The following is a 19,287-nucleotide window of genomic DNA, read 5'->3' as shown; positions in this document are numbered from 1 at the left end:
GACTTAAGTCTTTGCACAAAGATCAGAATCACAACAATCTATCAAATTGCTTTATCAATCTTATTATTATTATGTTTTTTTTTTTTTTCTGAGACAGAGTCTCACTCTGTCACCCGGGCTGGAGTGCAGTGGCACAATGTCGGCTCACTGCAAGCTCCACCTCCCGGGTTCAAGCAATTCTCCTGCCTCAGCCTCCCGAGTAGCTGGGACTATGGGTGCCCATCACCATACCAGCTAATTTTTTGTATTTTTAGTAGAGACGAGGTTTCACTGTGTTAGCCAGGATGGTCTTGATCTCCTGACCTCGTGATCCGCCAGCCTCGGCCTCTGAAAGTGCTGGGATTACAGGCGTGAGCCATCACACCGGGCCTCAATCTTATTTTAAAATTTTCCATGGAGAAAAATTTATTAAACTATGAATTTATTAAACTGTGCTCTCCTTACCAAGTTTTATACCTAAATATAACCAAAAAAATGACCAAAGCATGATTCAGTGACTTTAAAAATATGCAAAGAAGTTTACAGCTCATTATACAACACATGAAAAGTAACTCCTTTGTTATAATTTGGGTTTCTTGATTAGAAAACTTCATGTCTTCTGTAATTTAACATTGTAAACTCTAGTATTGATCCCAAGTAGGTCCTTTCCACCACTGAGAGAGCTGATTCTGTATGGCCATTTATGAAAGAGTTATTTTTATTTCTGTTCTATACTTGCTCCCAGTCTGCCTGCCTATGGACTGTTTTTAAAATGAGTCCCTAGATTCATATATATTTTCTTTTTCTTTTTTTTTTTTTTAGACAGAGTCTTGTTCTGTTGCCCAGGCTGGAGTGCAGTGGCATGATCTCAGCTCACTGCAACCTCCACCTTCTGGTTCAAGTGATTCCCGTGCCTCAGCCTCCTGAGTAGCTGGGATTACAGGCGTCCAGCACCACACCCAGCTAATTGTTTTTCTATTTTTTTGTAGAAACAGGATTTCACCATGTTGCCCAGGCCAGTCTTTTTTTTTGAGACAGGGTCTTGCTCTGTCGCCCAGGCTGGAGTGCAGTGGCGCAATCTCGGCTCACTGCAAGCTCCGCCTCCCGGGTTCACGCCATTCTCCTGCCTCAGCCTCTCCGAGTAGCTGGGACTACAGGCGCCCGCCACCACGCCCGGCTAATTTTTTGTATTTTTAGTAGAGACGGGGTTTCACCGTGGTCTCGATCTCCTGACCTCGTGATCCGCCCGCCTCAGCCTCCCAAAGTGCTGGGATTACAAGCGTGAGCCACCGCGCCAGTCTTGAACTCCTGGCCTCAGATGACCTGCCCGCCTTGGCCTCCCAAAGTGCTGGGATTACAGGCATGAGCCACCGCACCCAGCCCTATTCATATATATATATATATATTCTAAACAGAGCCAGAGTTTTATGGCATCCTAAGGAAACCTAGCAGATAGCATGTAGAATTCTCTACTCTTCCTCTACTTCAAAACTGTTGTGTTACTGGCAAATAAATCCTGAAAGTTTACAAAATTTCCTACTTTCTATGAGACCTGAAACACTTAAAACCCAATTAAGTAAATTTTAGAGTAAGTAATGCAGAGAGGACTGCTGGAAATAATGGGATACAGTTAGTAAAAATTTAACAAGTAAAATTCTAAGTAAAATTTTAACTTACAGCAGAAATGATATCCTAGTGTCAGATATCAGCAAATGATTTTTTTTCTTTGTTGACAGAGTCTTGCAGTGTCACCGAGTGGTGACATGCAGTGGTGCAGCCATAGCTCACTGGAGCCTCGAACTCCTGGGCTCAAGCAATCCTCCCACCTCAGCCTCTCAAATAGCTAGGACTACAGGTGCATGTCATTGCACTGGGCTAATTTATTTATTTATTTATTTATTTATTTTGGTAGAGACAGTGTCTCCCAATGTTGCCCAGGCTGGCCTCGAACCCTGGCCCCAAGTGATCCTTCTGGCCTCTGCCTCCCAAAGCCCCGGAATTACAGGCATGAGTCACTATACCTGACCTGAAAATAATTTTGACAAAATGTCACAACTTGAATCATATAACTTACAGCTATAGAAATAATAAAAAAAAAAACAGAACAATCTCAGCATGAATTTTTAGATTAGCTGCTTCATATTTATAATATACTATTTAATGAAATCATAAAATATTGAAACATCCCATTGACATTTTCTCTAATATTATCTCTAAGTTAATATGTCTTCACAGTTCTTGATTAGTAGTTGTCTTACTTGCCTCCAATTTGAAAGTGAGGAGGATGGTTTCTGCATTAGAAGGAAAAACTAGGGTATGGGAAATAGGTCCTAAATATTAACACAGTAAGCATTTAAAGCATATGTATGTATGTATTTCTTTTTAAAATTCATAAATAGTATAAATCATTCATTAAAAAATGTCAAACTTTTTAAATTCAAGAACACTTACCATTACATTTGTACAGACTTTAAATTTTAAATTCCCAGTCTGTATGCATGTGTACACCTTCTTTATCCAGATATAAAACATGAGGTGGGTCATGCAGAAGCACATGCCTGTGGTGCCAGCTACTCAGGGATGCTAAGGCAGGAGAATTGCTTGAGCCCAGGAGTTCAAAGCCAGCTTGGGTAGCATAGCAAGACTCCCGTCTTTAAAGAAAATTTAAAAATTTAAAAAACACACATCAGGAAGAAAATTGATAAAAGTCTTGAAAATCATAATTCTAAAGTGAATCTTGGAGATTATCTTCACTAGACCTATTATATTACACTTTACATATCTGAGGTCCAAATGTACAGCAGTTCACTTAAGACCATATAGCAAATCAAGTTACAAAAACAAAACCAGAGCCCAGATTCCCAATTCCTATGTGATTGTGTTTTTCTATAAATTATAGTGCCTCTCAGAAAAAGAGGGTTAGGAGGTCTTGGTAAGGAATATGGTGTGTGTGTGTGTGTGTGTGTGTCCTCCACCTAGATCAAGAGTAGCCCAGCTATCACCCGCATGACAACTGAAGAGTTTATGTTCTTATTTGCAGTCACACCCTATGACTTGTGATGCTCACTCATTCCATTCTAATTACATTACTATCGGCCGGGCGCGGTGGCTCACGCTTGTAATCCCAGCACTTTGGGAGGCCGAGGCGGGCGGATCAGGAGGTCAGGAGATCGAGACCACAGTGAAACCCCGTCTCTACTAAAAATACAAAAAATTAGCCGGGCGTGGTGGCAGGCGCCTGTAGTCCCAGCTACTCGGAGAGGCTGAGGCAGGAGAATGGTGTGAACCTGGGAGGTGGAGCTTGCAGTGAGCCGAGACTGCGCCACTGCACTCCAGCCTGGGCGACAGAGCGAGACTCCGTCTCAAAAAACAAAAAACAAAAACAAAAAAAATTACATTACTATCTAGTTAAACTTATTTAATATTACTAAATTCTCCTTTCAAACCAATGAATCTCAACCAGGAGCCATTTGTCCCCCTACCACCCTAGGAGACAACTGGGGGAAAAGAATGAGATGTTAGTGGCATCTAGTGGGTAGAAGCTAGGGATGCTGCTAAACATCCCACAGTGGAAGCTCCTCAGTTTATAAATGAGAAAAGGACGCTCTCTGCAACTGAGCCAGCCCAAAATAAAGATCATGAAGCTAAATCAAGATTGCATTTACATAAGGAAAATGACATAAAGGAAATGACATTAGGAAATGAAATAAAAGAATTTACAAAAAGGAAGACTAACATACTCAAGGTTAAGGATATGCACTTACACGTATTTTTAAAGTATACCGATAAAATATGTAACTTTTGGAGGATCGTATGTAAATTCTGGGATAAAGTGGAAAGAGAATCTTGTTTTCATAGGCAGTGTTTTTACTATAGCTAAATAACCACCATAACCATTCAGAGTAATTTGGTTCCCCTTTAGAAAATTAACATAGATGGCCAGGCACAGTGGCTCATGCCTGTAATCCCAGCACTTTGGGAGGCCAACGCAGGTGGATCATTTGAGGCCAGGAGTTTGAGACCAGCCTGGCCAACATGGTGAAACCCCATGTCTACTAAAAATACAAAAAAATTAGCCAGGAGTGGTGGCGCACGCCTGTAGTCCCAGCTACTCGGAAGGCTGAGGCAGGAGAATCACTTGAACCTGGGAGGTGGAGATTGCAGTGAGCCGAGATCGCACTGGGAAACAGAGGGAGACTACGTCTCAAAAAAAAAAAAAAAAAAAAAAAGAAACTAAAAGAAAATTAACAGAGACAATCATAGTGTTGTTATAAACTACTTTACTTATTTAATTTTATTTTTTGAGACAGAGTCTCACTCTGTCACCCAGGCTGGAGTGCAGTGGCGTGATCTCGGTTCACTGCAACCTCTGCCTCCCGGGTTCAAGCAATTCTCGTGCCTCAGCCTCCCAAGTAGCTAGGAATACAGGAGCACACCACCGTACCCGGATAATTTTTTTGCATATTAGTAGAGATGGGGTTTCACTATGTTGCCCAGGCTGGTCTCAAACTCCTGAGCTCAGGCAATCCACTGGCCTTGACCTCCCAAAGTACTAGAATTACAGGTGTGAGCCACCGTGCCTGGCCTATAAGCAGCTTTATATAGACTAGACAGTGAATCACTTCACCTTAATGGTGTATTAGCTAGAGTAATAAAAAAGAACTAATAAAATGTTATATTGTTGGTATCGTATTTTTTTAACTTGGCTACTTTCCCTATTCTATGTGGGTACATTGGGGTTGCCCTGCCCTATGCTAGTGGGTTTGAAGTATTTTGTTTGATTATATTTGTGATCTGACTTGTTCTGGATAATAAGCTGAAATGAACTTTATAAAATCAGCAGTAGAAATTGTTTCTTATTTTTCTATGATAAATTCCTCTTTTGAAGTCAAAGGTAAGATATGTATTTTGTACTGAACCATCAGTGATACTTTCCAAATGTCAAAAACTTGCTAAGTGGAATGGACTATCACAACTATTTATTATTTTTACATTGTTGATCCAAAATGGAGAAGCGGACATAACCAATTTCACTTTGAGCTTATGTATATTTAAAAGGCTATCTCCAATGTGACATTTCTGTCACCTACCATGCAGCTTCTGAGATATATGCATTGGTTGATAATTAAATGAATGGATGATGTTAAAATTAACTAGTATTAACTAGTATTAATTTTAACTAGTATTAACTAGTATTAAAATTAACTGGTATTAATTTTAACATCATTCATTCATTTAATTATGTACAAGTTTTGTACATTCTCTGCTTAAACTTGTAATCATAAGCCAGATAAACTAAGACATGTCTAGCAGGCACAGTGTTGGAGTACTCTACTCTTTTCAAGTTACTGTGTATTGTTTGTTCTAGCTATCACAGTATATTTAGGATTAACAGCTTTGGCAATACAAGATGCTTAATACTAAGTCAAGCATGATGTCAACATTATCCAAAACTTAGCTGAAGATAAGTGTTGCTTTGCCATCTTTTAACCATAATTGGAGTAGACTCAATATAGTCTTAACATTTAGCCGAATATCTAAGTTACTTTTGAACAGATATACAGGGCCTTTGAGCATTTTTAACAGTAATTACTATCGCTTCGCTTTGAAAAATGTCAACATAACTTTTGACATTTTGCTATATACCTTTTAACTTTTCTAATTTCTAAATTAATACTAATTAATATTAACATCATTCCTTCATTTAATTATCAATAAAAATGGAGAAGTATTATTTTGGAGAGATTTTCAGGTGAACTCAACAGGAGTTGGTAACCAGTTTATAGACAGATGAAAGAAATTAAGATGTCTAAGAACACTGAAGTTTCTATGTTTGATGATTAGGTGGATGGTAGTTAGAAATAACAGGAAAAACATCTTTAGACAATACTAACATTTTAAAATGTTACATTTATAATATTTTATTAAAATGAGTAAATTCAGTTTCTAATAATATCAATAAACAGGAAAATAAATATCTAGCTTGTTTATGAATATGGATGATTGCTAAGTACCAGAGCATATAACTTTAGAATACTAAAACAATTTTAAATTGTATGACTTGCCTGGCACGAAAGGCAATGACAGAGGTTGAATATTAGTTCTCTTGCTTATACCCAACCAAAAGTATAATATATATGTCTTGTGTTTGTCTCCATTTCTTCCAGGGTCTTCAAGGACCGAGAGGTCAACCAGGGCCTCCAGTGAGTTGGTTTTCATTTATATCTGTTTACCATTGATGCCTATATGTTTGCCTGGTTTAAGATGTCTACTAAATAAATGTGTATTTTTTTTAATTTGCTGTGTTCTAGGGTCCACCTGGAGCACCAGGCCCAAGAGTAAGTTTGCTTGGTTTGATTTTGTTTTGTTTTATCTTAGTATGTCATATTAACTTTTTAAATCTTCTTCTGTTAACTCTCTATTAAAAGGTATCCCTTTTGCATACCTCTGTTCTTTTTTGCTAACCTGATACAGGGCTGGCCCAGCTACACAAACATGAAATCCAAACCTCAGACTTCTTATTTATAAAATGGAGATGGTATCTCCTGCTTTCTTGGGTGGTTTCAAGTATTGAGTAAGAAGTAAAGCACGAGGCCGGGCGCAGTGGCTCACGCCTGTAATCCCAGCACTTTGGGAGGCCGAGGCGGGTGGATCACGAGGTCAGGAGATGGAGACCACGGTGAAACCCCGTCTCTACTAAAAATACAAAAAATTAGCCGGGCGCGGTGGCAGGCGCCTGTAGTCCCAGCTACTCCGAGAGGCTGAGGCAGGAGAATGGCGTGAACCCAGGAGGCGGAGCTTGCAGTGAGCCGAGATCGCGCCATTGCACTCCAGCCTGGGCGACAGAGCAAGACTCCGTCTCAAAAAAAAAAAAAAAAAAAAAAGAAGTAAAGCACGCACCACATTGTATAATACATAATAAGCACTTGAAAAACTAAGTATCTCCATTTCTTCCTAATTCTACATCTTCACTCTCCCTTTTTAAATGTTCCCTTTTTGACAGCCAGAGTTATTCACTTCTTTGATTTACATGAATCTTTCTCAGTTGCTGGTAACTCTGGAAGCCATCAGACTTCTCTTATGTTTGCTTATTATCTAACTACTATGACCCAAAACTTGCTACCCTTATCTCTGAGGCAATGTTTATGTTGCTTCTGCTATTCTCATGCCCTCTGATATTCTGAGCTTGATTTTCCTTATGCTTTGTACCCACTCTCATATTCCGCAGTCTTTTTGTCTTCCTGCTCCCTATGAAAGGTCTCTCTCCATCTGCAACCTCACCCACACCCCACTCCTCCAGCCTCCTGGTCAAATACAGTGGTCCTTGGTCACATTTTCTGCCTAACGTGGATCTACTGTTGGCTACACCATCCCAAACAATGGTCAGTCCTATGCCATTTAAGCCTCCTTATTTCACATGCTGCTCTGATGTCATTTAGATCTCTGCTAGTTCTAGGTGGTGGTTTCCTGTGGTCTACTCTCAGCGGATCAGGACCTCTTCATTTCCCTCAGCTTTTCATTGGGGCAAGGAATAACTTCCAAGCAAAGTGCCACAAGGAAGACTATCCCCTTGAAAATAAGAGACCCATTTATCTGTGATTTTAAAAAATCACTTCCCCTTTCTGGCCTTCTGACTAATGTGGAGGGAAACTCTCCCTATGTGAACATCAATAAGAATGTCTTTCGGCCGGGCATGGTGGCTTGTACCTGTAATCCCAGCACTTTGGAAGGCCGAAGTGGGTGTATTACCTGAGGTCAGGAGTTTGAGACCAGCCTGGCCAACATGGCAAAACCCCAGGCATGGTGGCACATGCCTGTAATCCCAGCTACTCAGGAGGCTGAGGCAGGAGAATCACCTGAGCCCAGGAGGCAGAGGTTGCAGTGAGCCGAGATCATGCCACTGCACTCCAGCCTGGCAGAGCAAGAATCTGTCTCAAAAAAACAAAACAACAACAACAAAAAAAACAATGTCTTTCTCCAAGTCTTCAAATCACTTTCCACTTGTTTATTCTTCCTTTCCTCCTGGATCCCCGCAATGCGTGGATTACAAGTACCCTCATTAATTGCCTTCCCAAATTATAATGACTTGGATATATCATAGCTCCTTTCTCAAGAAAGAACAAGTTCAAGTTCGAAAGGATCATACGTCATTGGCAAATTAAAGAAATGTTCAGTGAAAATTTTCACATTTAAGTGCCAAACTGTGTGACACATATCTCTGTCTCACTTGGAAAATATATGTGTTCCTACACAGCCAAAATAGAGTAAGACATGAGAGGTTTTTGCTCAGAGCAAAATGTGGATTAAAATATGTATATACTTTGAGAAATTAATCAGGAAGATTAAGTAAGAAAATATATGTGTTGAATACATTATAACTACTCAATAAATGCTAGTTTCTTTGTTTCCTTCTTTTCTCCCTTTTTCTCCTTTCTGTATTCCTTCTTGGCCAATATGAAAACAGATTTCCATATATAGTGCTGTTTTTCTGGAACTTGCAGAGTCCATTGCAGGAAAATAACATTGAGGATAAGATTTCTAGAGCAGACGTCTAAATGACAATAAGACACCTAGACATTCTTTCTAAAGTCAGCCTCCATGAAACTTTTATTAATTCCATTCCCTCATCACACTACAAGATAGAACTGATCACTTCCCCTTCTTTGTTCATACTCATTTATTTTCATGTTTGTCTTTTCTATTATATTGTGAACCCTCTGAAGATAGAGACTACTTTTTAAATTCTCCTTCCATTTAAGCTTTTAATAAATGTTGAGTGCATGCTTGCATGAATACAAAAAATGGCGACATCTCAGGAAATTTTAGTGGGAATCTTCTAAACTAGATTTCACTTGCAGAGAAACAATGTCTATAAAAGAATAGACTCAGAACTAGAGGTTCTCTCAGTAATTATTGAGCAGTTATTTCAGACTTTGAGTTGGGATTCATTGGTCAGCGGATCAGAAGACCAATTTAGTGAGTCTCATTCAGGATTATTTTTAGAGCAAATGAAATAGAATAGAAAAAAAATATGGGGAGGGACTGCTTAATAGATATGGAGTTTCTTTTTGGGTGATAAAAATGCTCTGAAATTCGGTCATGGTAGTGGTTGAACAACACTGTGAATCTACTAAAGACAACTGAATTGTATATTTTTAAGTGACTAAAATAGTGAATTTTATGTTATATAAATTTTACCTCAATTTAAAAAAAAATCAGTACATCATCATCAGTAAGAATAAATATGGTTTTACAGAACTTTTTAAGGTTAAGTATATGTATGTTTGTGTGAATTTTGTCATGATGTAAAAATGTATTTCTTACTGTGGGTCAAGATAAGTATGAAAACTTCTAATCCAGTCCAGCCACATATTGATAAGACCTATGAAACTAAAGTAACTTGCTCAGTTCTCTAAAGTGGAATAGCTAAAAGGAAATGTTTCAGGAAAAGGAATATGTATTGATGGTGAATTTGAATGTGAGGATAGGGTAATGACCAGACTTCAGTGTATATGGTAAGGTATTTAGAAATGAACACAGAAGTATACAATATGATGTCAAAGTTAACCAGAAATGATTAGTAGAATAAAGGGAAGAACAGAGTGTCTATATGTGTCTGTGTTTGGTGTATATGATGGAAATAACAGTCGTTAAAAATCATTAAATGAGAGAAAGAATTCCCAACTGATGTATTCCAATTAATGGGTCAACTGTAGAACCTGGATTGGTGAATTAAGAAGTGGCAGCTGCTATTATATTCTGGTTCCCTAGAATCAGCAAAAACTTCCTTCATGAAGAGGGGTGTGACCTGAAATGAGTTCCTGTTTGGTTAGCATTTTTACCATCTAGTGATCTTGAAACTGCAGATATATGAAAAAATAACACTTCTCTTCAAAAAACTGAGGTGCCTAGACTAGATCTGCTCTTCAGTCAAATGATTTGGAGAGAATTATGAAGATTACATTCTCCCAAAGTATAATGAATACTGCTGTCTAATTCCCTCATTATTTCACACTCACTAGTCACAACATATAATCAATCTTTATTCTCTGTTTTCTATTTTACATGCATGTTTTTGTAAATATTGAGTGATTTCCATGTAAGAATATGTTCTCTCTAACTAGAGTGCCTGGAAGAAGTTATTTTTCCTTTTTTGATCCCCTCACTGCACCTAATGAGAGATTTATGCTTCGATGTGGTCACTTAGATGTGACTGAATGACTTCCCAGGCAAATCCTCTTAATACAATTTCTCTGACCCTGCCTTTCTTAAAGTCTGCCTGTGGGGAAAAAGTCAATAAATTCAACAAATTGATGGACTGCTATGTGCCAGTCATGAGCTAGGCTTTGTGAATACCTTGGGGATTCAAGGAATATGGAGATTGTTAAGAAAATTTTTAAGTGGCCAAGTGTTATGAAATTTCTTTTCTTTCTAATACCTGTTGGGAAAAAAATGCCTGTTTATTGAGTTGTCGCCTGCACTGATGGTGTTTAAAATTGCTGGTACCTTAGCATGACTAAAGCATCAAACTCTACACTACTAATCTACTAATAGTCATTGTATTATTTACTGCCACACACAGAAAATCATAGTGATGCCAATTAAGAATATCCTGTGATTTATTCATCTTGCCCTCTGTTGGTGAGCATTTTTTTTCAGTTTTTTAAATTACACATAGTACAAATGTCCTGTCCATATACATATCATTTTGTAGAATATCTAGGGGACAAATTGCCAGAAGTAGGATAGTTTGGTCTAAGGGATAATGAGCATATTTACTTGTTATTTTTAATGTTGGCAAGATATACATAACAAAATTTTGCCATTTTAACTATTTTTAAGTGTAGAGTTCAGTGGTATTAAGTACATTCACATTGTTGTGCAACCATTACTATCCATGCCTAGAACTTTTTTTGTCTTCCAAAACTGAAACTCTGTACCCATTAAGTAATAACTCTCAATTCCTCCCTTTCCCCAGCCCCAGCAACCGCCGTTCTGCTTTCTGTCTCTATGAATTTGACTACTCTAGGTACCTCATATAAGTTAAGTCATGCAATATTTGTCTTTTTGTGACTGGCTTATTTCACTTAACATAGTATCTTCAGGGTTCATCTCTGTTGTAAGCGTATATTAGAATTTTATTTCTTTTCAAAGCCGAATAATAGTCCATTTAATACATATACCAGATTTTGTTTATCCAAATGGACACTATGTTGCTTCTACCTTTTGGCTATTATGAATAATGCTGCTATAAACATTGCTGTACAAATATCTGTTGGAGTCTTCACTTTCAAATCATTTGGGTATATACCTAGAAATGAAACTGTTGTATCGTAGTAATTCTGTGTCTAATTTTTGAGAAACTGCCATACTGTTTTCCATAGCTGCCGCACACTTTACATTACCACCAGCAGTGCACAAGGTTCCAGTTTCTCCACATCCTCACCAACACTTGTTATTTTCTGGTTTATTTTTTCTATAACAGCCATCCTAATGGTTGTGAAGCGGTATCTCATTGTGCGGTATCTCAATGTATTTCACATGCATTTTCCTAACGATTTGTGGTGTTGAGCATATTTTCGTGTGTTTATTAGACATTTATATATTTTTTTTTTTTGAGACAGATTCTTGCTGTGTTGCCCAAGCTGGAGTGCAGTGGTGTGATCTCGGCTCATTGCAACCTCTGCCTCCCAGGTTCAAGTGATTCTCCTGCCTCAGCCTCCCGAGTAGCTGGGATTACAGGTGCCCTCCACCATGCCTGGCTAATTTTGTATTTTTAGTAGAGCTGGGATTTCCCCATGTTGGCCAGGCTGGTCTCGAACTCCCGACCTCAAGTGATCTGCCCACCTCGGCCTCCCAAAGTACTGGGATTACAGGCGTGAGCCACTGTGCCCAGCCTCCTTTAGAGAAATGGCTATTCAAGTTATTTGGCCATTTTTCGAATTGGGTTGCTTTTTTTTTTTTTTTTTTTGGTTGTTAGTAAGTTGTAGAAGCTCTTTAAATATTCTAGATATTAATCCTTTACCAGAGAGACAATTTGCAGTTATTTTTTTCCGTCCCTTGAGTTGCCTTTTCACTCTCTTTATAGTGTCCTTTGATGCACAGAAGTTTTTTTTTTTTCTGATATAGTCTAATTTATCTGCTTTCTTCTCTTGTTGACTGTGCTCTTGGTATCATTCCAAGAAATCATTGCAAAATCAAATGTTATCAAGCTTTTCCTATTTGCTTCTAATAATTTTATAGTTTTACCTCTTATGTTCAAGTCTTTGATTCATTTTGAGTTCATGATATAACTCATGATGTAAGTTTTTTTGTACTTGATGTAAGTTAACGGTCTAACTTCATTCTATCCCATGTGGATATTCCATTTTTCCAGCACTGTTTGTTGAAAAGACTGTCCTTTCTTCATTGAATGGTCTTAGCACTCTTGTTGAAAATAATTTGATCATAAATGAGAAGGTTTATTTCTGGACTCTCTATTATATTTCATTGGTCTTTATGTCTGTCTTTATGACAGTACCAACTGTTTTGATTACAGCAGCTTTATAGTAAGTTTTGAAATCAGGAAACATGATGCCTCTAACAACTTCTTTTTTCAAAATTGTTTTGGCTACTTGGGGTCTATACTATATGTTATATTTACTATATTGTAACTTCTACTACTGCTCTTTATTTCTTCAGGTGGATTCAAGTTTCTGCCTAGTATCCTTTACTTTAGGCCTGAATGACTCCCTATAATATTTTTCTAGGGAAGGTATGTTAGTGATAAATTGTCCCAATTTTTATTTAACTGGGAATATATTAATATTTCCATCATTTTTAAAGGAGAGTTTTACTGGAAATAGAATTCTTCGCTGAAAGTCTTTTCTTTTAGCACCCTGAATATATTATCCTACTGCCTGCTCACCTTTATGGTTTTTTATGGGCAATTAGCTGTTAATCTGGTTGAAGATCTCTTGGACATAATGAGCTTCCTCTCTGCTTTCAGAATTCTCTCTTTGTCTATAGCATTAGATAGTTTGATTATGATGTGTCTGGGAAAGTTTGTGGAACTTCTTGGATGTGTAGGTTAATATTTTTGCATCAGATTTGTGATGTTTTCAGCCATTATCTCTTTATATATTCTTTCTGTCCCTTTTTCTCTCTCCTTCCCTTCTGAGACTCTCATCATGCATATGTTGGCAAGCTTGACAGTGTCCTACAGATCTCTTAAGTCTCTGTTCATTTTTCTTCATTATTTTTTTCCACTCCTCAAACAGGATAATCTCAATAAACCTGTCTTCAAGTTAACTGGTGCTTACTTCTGCCTATGGAAATCTACTGTAGAGCCTATCTAGTAAATTTTTATTTCAGCTATTGTACTTTTTAACTTCAGAATTTCTATTTGGTTCTTTTTTCTTTAATTTATGTGCTTTTATTATGTTCTCTACTTAGTAAGACATCTTTCTCATACTGTCCTTTAGTTCTAAAGACATGGTTTTATTTCATTTTTTAACTTGCCTAAGAGAGAATTCTGGAAGGCTATTATTCCACCACTTTTGCTGTCTCCTAGATTTCTTATCTTCTTTAAATATCTTTTTAATATTTCATATGATGAAGTGGAAGAACATATAAGTACATATAGTACACACTGTAGTGATTGCTTCAAAAGCACTGTGCAGCTATTTCAATTGCAAACTCAACTAGCCAGTTTTATCATAGAGTACCATTTTTTATTGACAGACTACCAGCATTATTAAGACATGAGTAGTTCACAGATATTTTCTTGAAAATGAATGAAGTTAGCCTGCCATTTCAAGGAAAACAACTGACAGAATTTGATGCCAGTGATAAATTTCAAGCTCTCAAGCAAAAATAAGAATTAGGGAAAACATGTATTTATCACTGAGAATTTGACAGATTCCCAGTACTTATGTTTTCCTGATAAGTAACATTATGTTTTCCTGATGATGTTAACAAATGTAATTTTTGACATTAAGTAATGAGTTGTATCTGTGTTTGGAAGACCTGCATAATTCCATAAATCAGTATTTTCAGAATGATCAATATATTATGTTAATAAAATCATGTATAAGCAAAAGATCTATGAAAGTATAAAACAGACCAATAGATTTTAGTATAAAAGTACAAAACGTTCATTGAGGTGGGTTCAGTTTTCCCATAGAAACTAACATTTAAGAAACTACCACTTATCAAGTTTTGGTATAAGGTGTAATGTGAAAGAAGAAAATGCATAATTATTTGAAAAAGACGACTTAAATACTTTTCTTTTTTCCTACTACATATTTCTATTAGGCTAGATTTTCTTCACAACCAATTGAATGCAAAAACAAATATGAGAATTTAGCTGTAATCTATTAATCCAGACATTACAGAAATGCACAGAAGTGTAAAACTGGGTCACCCTTCTCATTAATTTTTTTGTTTTGGAAAATATAGTTAATTTTTATAAAAATATTTATATAACATATAATGGGTTTGTTGATATTTTAAAGCAATTGACACATGAATAGTTTTAAAATTTATTTTGGTTTCTACTATAGTCAATATCAAAAGTTGGTTGGGCACGGTGGCTCATACCTGTAATCCCAGCACTTTGGGAGGCCGAGGCGGATCACCTGAGGTCAGGAGTTTGAGACCAGCCTGGCCAACATGGTGAAACTCCATCTCTACCAAAAATACAAAAATTAGCTGAGTGTGTTGGCACACACCTGTAGTCACAGCTACTTGGAGGCTGAGAGGCAGGAGAATCACTTGAACCTGGGAAGTGGAGGTTGCAGTGAGCTGAGATCGTGCCACTGCATTTCAGCCTGGGTGACAGAGCGAGACTCCATCTCAAATAAATAAAAAAAAAGTTATAATTCACATAAACAAAAAATTTGTAAGGCCTCTAATAATAAAGGAATCCTTTATTAAAAGTTCAAAAGGATTCTGATTGTGAAGAGTTTGAGAACCACTATGCTAGGTTTTCTAATTAAAACCCTTAATCACCGGCAGGGGACCAAGTGAACAACATAAAGGTGGCTATGGTTTAGCACTTAATTCAGTTTCCCATATTTAGTGCCAATATTTTTGTGTGACCCATATCCAAAATCTGCTCATTCACACAAGCAAGATGGTCATAATTATTTAATCTGCAGATAATATTTTAGGTTTACCCTCTTTGCTACTTGAATAGTCCATGCTCCTTCTGTCTCATGGCCTTTGTGCCAGGTTGCTGCTTCTGCCTGGAAAGCTCTCTTACCCCTTCTCCTAACAATTCTTATTTATTCTTTGGATATCAGTTGAAATTTTACTACCTCAGGGAAGCCTTCCCTGACCTATTCCTTCCAACCTCTTACATTTTCCAGATTTGATTAATTTCTCTAATTTCTCTCATAGTTTCGTGCACTTTTCTTTCATAGCATGTATCTCAATTGGTAATTATGATTTTTGAGATGATTTAATTATTGCCTATCTCCTCTCTCAATTTAAGTTCCATAAGGGCAAGTTTCTTTTTTGTTTACCATTTTATCCTCAATATATATCACAGTGTTTGGCAGTGTATATATGCAGAATGAGTCAATTATTTTCCAATATGAAAAACACGTGCTTAAGCAAGGGAGAGTACATTTTATTGATTATTCCATCATTTTAAATAGTTTTTCAAACTACCAACCATGAGCTATGAGAGATCTGTTGAAAACAGTTTCTATTATGCAGCCTTCAAGTAAAAAGATGTCTTCACAGTACAATGACTGAAAGAAATTAAATTGCTTGTTTCACTTACACAGATGCCATTTCCCAGAACCTTCTCCCAACTCATGCTTCATTGTTCTAAGATAATTTTTTTAAAAGAATTACAAAAAAAAGGCTTTTACTAATGGTTATGCTCGGTCTTTTTCTAAAAATATATTTTATTAAATGCAAGAGGAGATTGATTTCATTCTGTATTATTTCTTTTGGGACTCATCGTACATTTTCCAACTTCAGAAATTATTTTTAAAACCGCAGAAGTATCAGATTAAATTAATGTGGTGACTACCTCAGGACAGTAGTATTTTATTCTATTCCTTCCAAGAATGTAACTGTTAAAAATTACTACAGTTATTTATTCTTCACTTTACAATTTATTAACTGAAAGGATCATATTTTATTCTCTTCCATTTGAGGAACTTTGTGTGTGTGCTTTCAGGCCACAGAAACAAATAGTTTTTCCTTTGAGGACTCTAGACTCTGGTCCTATTTTAATTAGGAGACCTTTGAGATTTGGATGAAGGTGGCATATTGTCCTTTCAGATAGCCAGGCAATATTTGCAAAATCTGTCTAACCATAGAGTTACAGAACCCCTTCAGATAATAAGTCTGGTATACTTTAATAGCAGTCCTTTCAGAATTTACAGCCTTTACTTTAGGGCACTCAGTGTTGATCTTATTGCTAATCTCAAATGGTTTTGTTTTACACAGAAGCAAATGGATATCAATGCTGCTATTCAAGCCTTGATTGAATCAAATACCGCCCTACAGATGGAGGTAATATATCTGGTTTTATTTATGTTGGCACTGTCTCTCAATATACCAATTAAACAGAGAAAATTTTTGGAGGCCAAAATGTGACATTATCTCAAAGATTGTATTTAAAACAGATTGAAAATGTGAAACGATTCTCAGGAACAAAGTAAGTGATTTTGGTATAATTAAACAGAAATATATGCATAGGATGTTTTGTAAGGAAAATATTTAAATCAAAAATGTAATACTGTTATTTGTAAGGAATTTGGTACTATCCAAGAAAGTAGTTAAATGAGGTTAGCCATGTTTCTTAAAATGAGATATATATATTATCACTACTCATTTATTTTATTTAAACTCTAACGATTCAATGTGTAATTTAAAAAACATAATACAGTAGACATAGCAATTCTTATGTTAGCTTGAAAACTAAACTTGCAAATGTGAATTTAACCTCTTTAAAAGATTAAGGTTATTAAAGCATACACATATGCCTATGCTTAAATATAAACTGTTCTTTACATTCTACTCCCAACTTACTACACATAATGGAAACACATTCTTCTCCTGCCTTGGGCCATGTTGGTCCTCAGGAATTTTTTGCTTATATAATTCTTATGATGACTTGGCAGAGCTACCAGAATACTGAAGTGACTTTAATTGACCACAGTGAAGAGATACTCAAAACCCTGAACTACCTTAGCAATTTATTGCACAGCATCAAGAATCCTCTTGGCACACGAGATAACCCAGCACGAATCTGCAAAGATTTACTTAACTGTGAACAAAAAGTATCAGATGGTAAGTTCTTGGTTACCTCAAACTCTGATATCGAATTTCATTTCATCATTTCAGTGTGTTTGAGATTTGTAATGTGTTCACTCCAAATCATAGTTAGTTTGATAAAACCCTGGCAGAAGCCATTTTAATGTCATCAAGAATAAAATTCTCTATGAGGGAGACATGCTGCTGATGTCATCTACCCCTACCTATATCATTTGCTTACATTTTGTACTTGGAATACAGCATATTCATATTAAAAATTAAGATAGGTAGGCCTGACCTTTGCATTAACAGACAGTAGCACCCATCAGAACTTGGTAAGTCAGGACTACCAAAGTTAACAACAAAAATAAATATATTATAGAATCTCCTTCGCCATACTCCCTAAAAGTCTAGTTTTTTTTAAATACAAAATGGAATTTAAATGTTCCCTTCTAGAATTGATGACCATGAAGATGGGAGCGGTTTGTCATTCTTGGAAGTGTCTCATCTCAACACAGATGCCCCAATTTCATTAGCCAGAGGTGCAAAAATGAATTTAGATTAGAACAATCAAGGAAAGGTTTTAAATCAAGAGGAGTAAGCCATAAGTTAAAAAGGGGAAACCCTGTCTGCTACAAACTCTAGTTTTAGCACAATGACATGTTTGAAAAAAAAATGTATGATTTGAAAAGTGCTGATTTGAAAAAGCTATGTTACGTTATTCTGTGGTCATTTTAATTTTGTTTGTACATACACGTCTCACATACATGCACTCACACACACACAAACACGCACATACACACGTCCAAAACATCTGCTTCCATTCTAGAACTTCAAAGAAAACATTCATTTTGTTTATATTAATAAAACACTTAACTTCTAGAGATATTTTCTGCCCTAGATTAATATAAAAACTAAAATAATACTTACAATTGTAGTTGCCTATAATAATTCTCAGGTTGATTCTTTCCCATATTTGAGGGCATAAAAATGTAATTCTGTAGAATTAAAAGGAACAAAGACGTTGTAAGACATACAAAATTGGTATGAAATATAATTCAAAGTCTACCTTCCTCATAACAGAAATAGCTAAATGGTGTGGATTGTGCAGTGTTCAAAAAATCTTTACAGCCCCCAAATACTTTCATTACTAGGATATCATAAGTGCTATAAGGAAAAACAAAACAGCAGGGAAGGGAGATTTGATAGGACATGGAGCACAAGATACAATTTTTAAATAGAATGATCAGATAAGGCATCTATGAGAATGTGACACTTGGGTGATATCAGAAGGAGGTAAGAGAGCAAGCCACAAGAAATCTAGAGAAAGAGCTTTCCAGGCACAAAGAATAAATGCAAAAGCCCCGAGTCTTTGAGTATACCTAGCATGTTTTAGAATTAGCAAGAAAGCCAGTATGAATGGAAGAGAGTGCATATGGGGGAGAATGATAAGAAATTAAATTAGAAAGATATCAAAAAGTCAGATTATACAAGACCCTCTAGACTACTCAGAAGTCTCTAGCTTGTACTCTTAATAAGATGGGAAGCCATTGGAAATTGCTGAGCAAAGAAGTGACATAATTTGGCTCAGATTTTAAAAATATTAATCTAGCTAATATGTTACAAATATAATAAGGAAGACAGGGATGGAGGTAGGGAAACCACTGAGAAGGATATTGACATAATCCAGGAGAGATGATGGTTGGTTGGACTAGAGTTGGTTGCAGGGGGAGTGGTAAAAAATCGTTAGATTCATGAATATGCTTTATTTGGGAGTTATTTATATCCTACCGCTTAAGGTCATCACCAAGGTCTGATTGCAAAAATTCAAAAAAATTACTACCTCAGGAATAAATGGGTTAAGGTAGAGCCAGCAGTTTTTGTTGATAGATTGGATGTGGGCTATGAGAGAACTAGAATGGTAAAGGATGACTCTAAGGGTTTTTTTTTTTTTTTTCTATAAAAGGGTCGGATGTTGTTAACAGGAGATGCAATTTTGGAGAAAAGATTAGGAGTAAAATTTTGGATATATTTACTTTGAGATGTCTCTTA

At 36.5% G+C, this 19,287-nt stretch overlaps 1 protein-coding gene across 1 annotated transcript in view; it reads left to right on the top strand.

The window, feature by feature from the left end:
* Positions 1–19,287, top strand: part of COL24A1 (collagen type XXIV alpha 1 chain) — a 486,748-nt gene that overhangs the window by 454,357 nt on the left and 13,104 nt on the right. Inside the window, exons 56-59 of the mRNA XM_063624268.1 lie at positions 6,147–6,182; positions 6,291–6,317; positions 16,426–16,491; positions 17,103–17,271. Of these exons, the coding sequence (XP_063480338.1) occupies positions 6,147–6,182; positions 6,291–6,317; positions 16,426–16,491; positions 17,103–17,271 (298 nt within the window). The remainder of the gene's footprint in view (positions 1–6,146; positions 6,183–6,290; positions 6,318–16,425; positions 16,492–17,102; positions 17,272–19,287) is intronic.

Source organism: Symphalangus syndactylus, chromosome 12 (assembly GCF_028878055.3).
Source record: "Symphalangus syndactylus isolate Jambi chromosome 12, NHGRI_mSymSyn1-v2.1_pri, whole genome shotgun sequence".
Lineage (NCBI taxonomy): Eukaryota > Metazoa > Chordata > Mammalia > Primates > Hylobatidae > Symphalangus > Symphalangus syndactylus.
The sequence above is the reverse complement of the archived record's forward strand: the minus strand, read 5'-3'. Positions and strand labels throughout refer to the sequence as shown.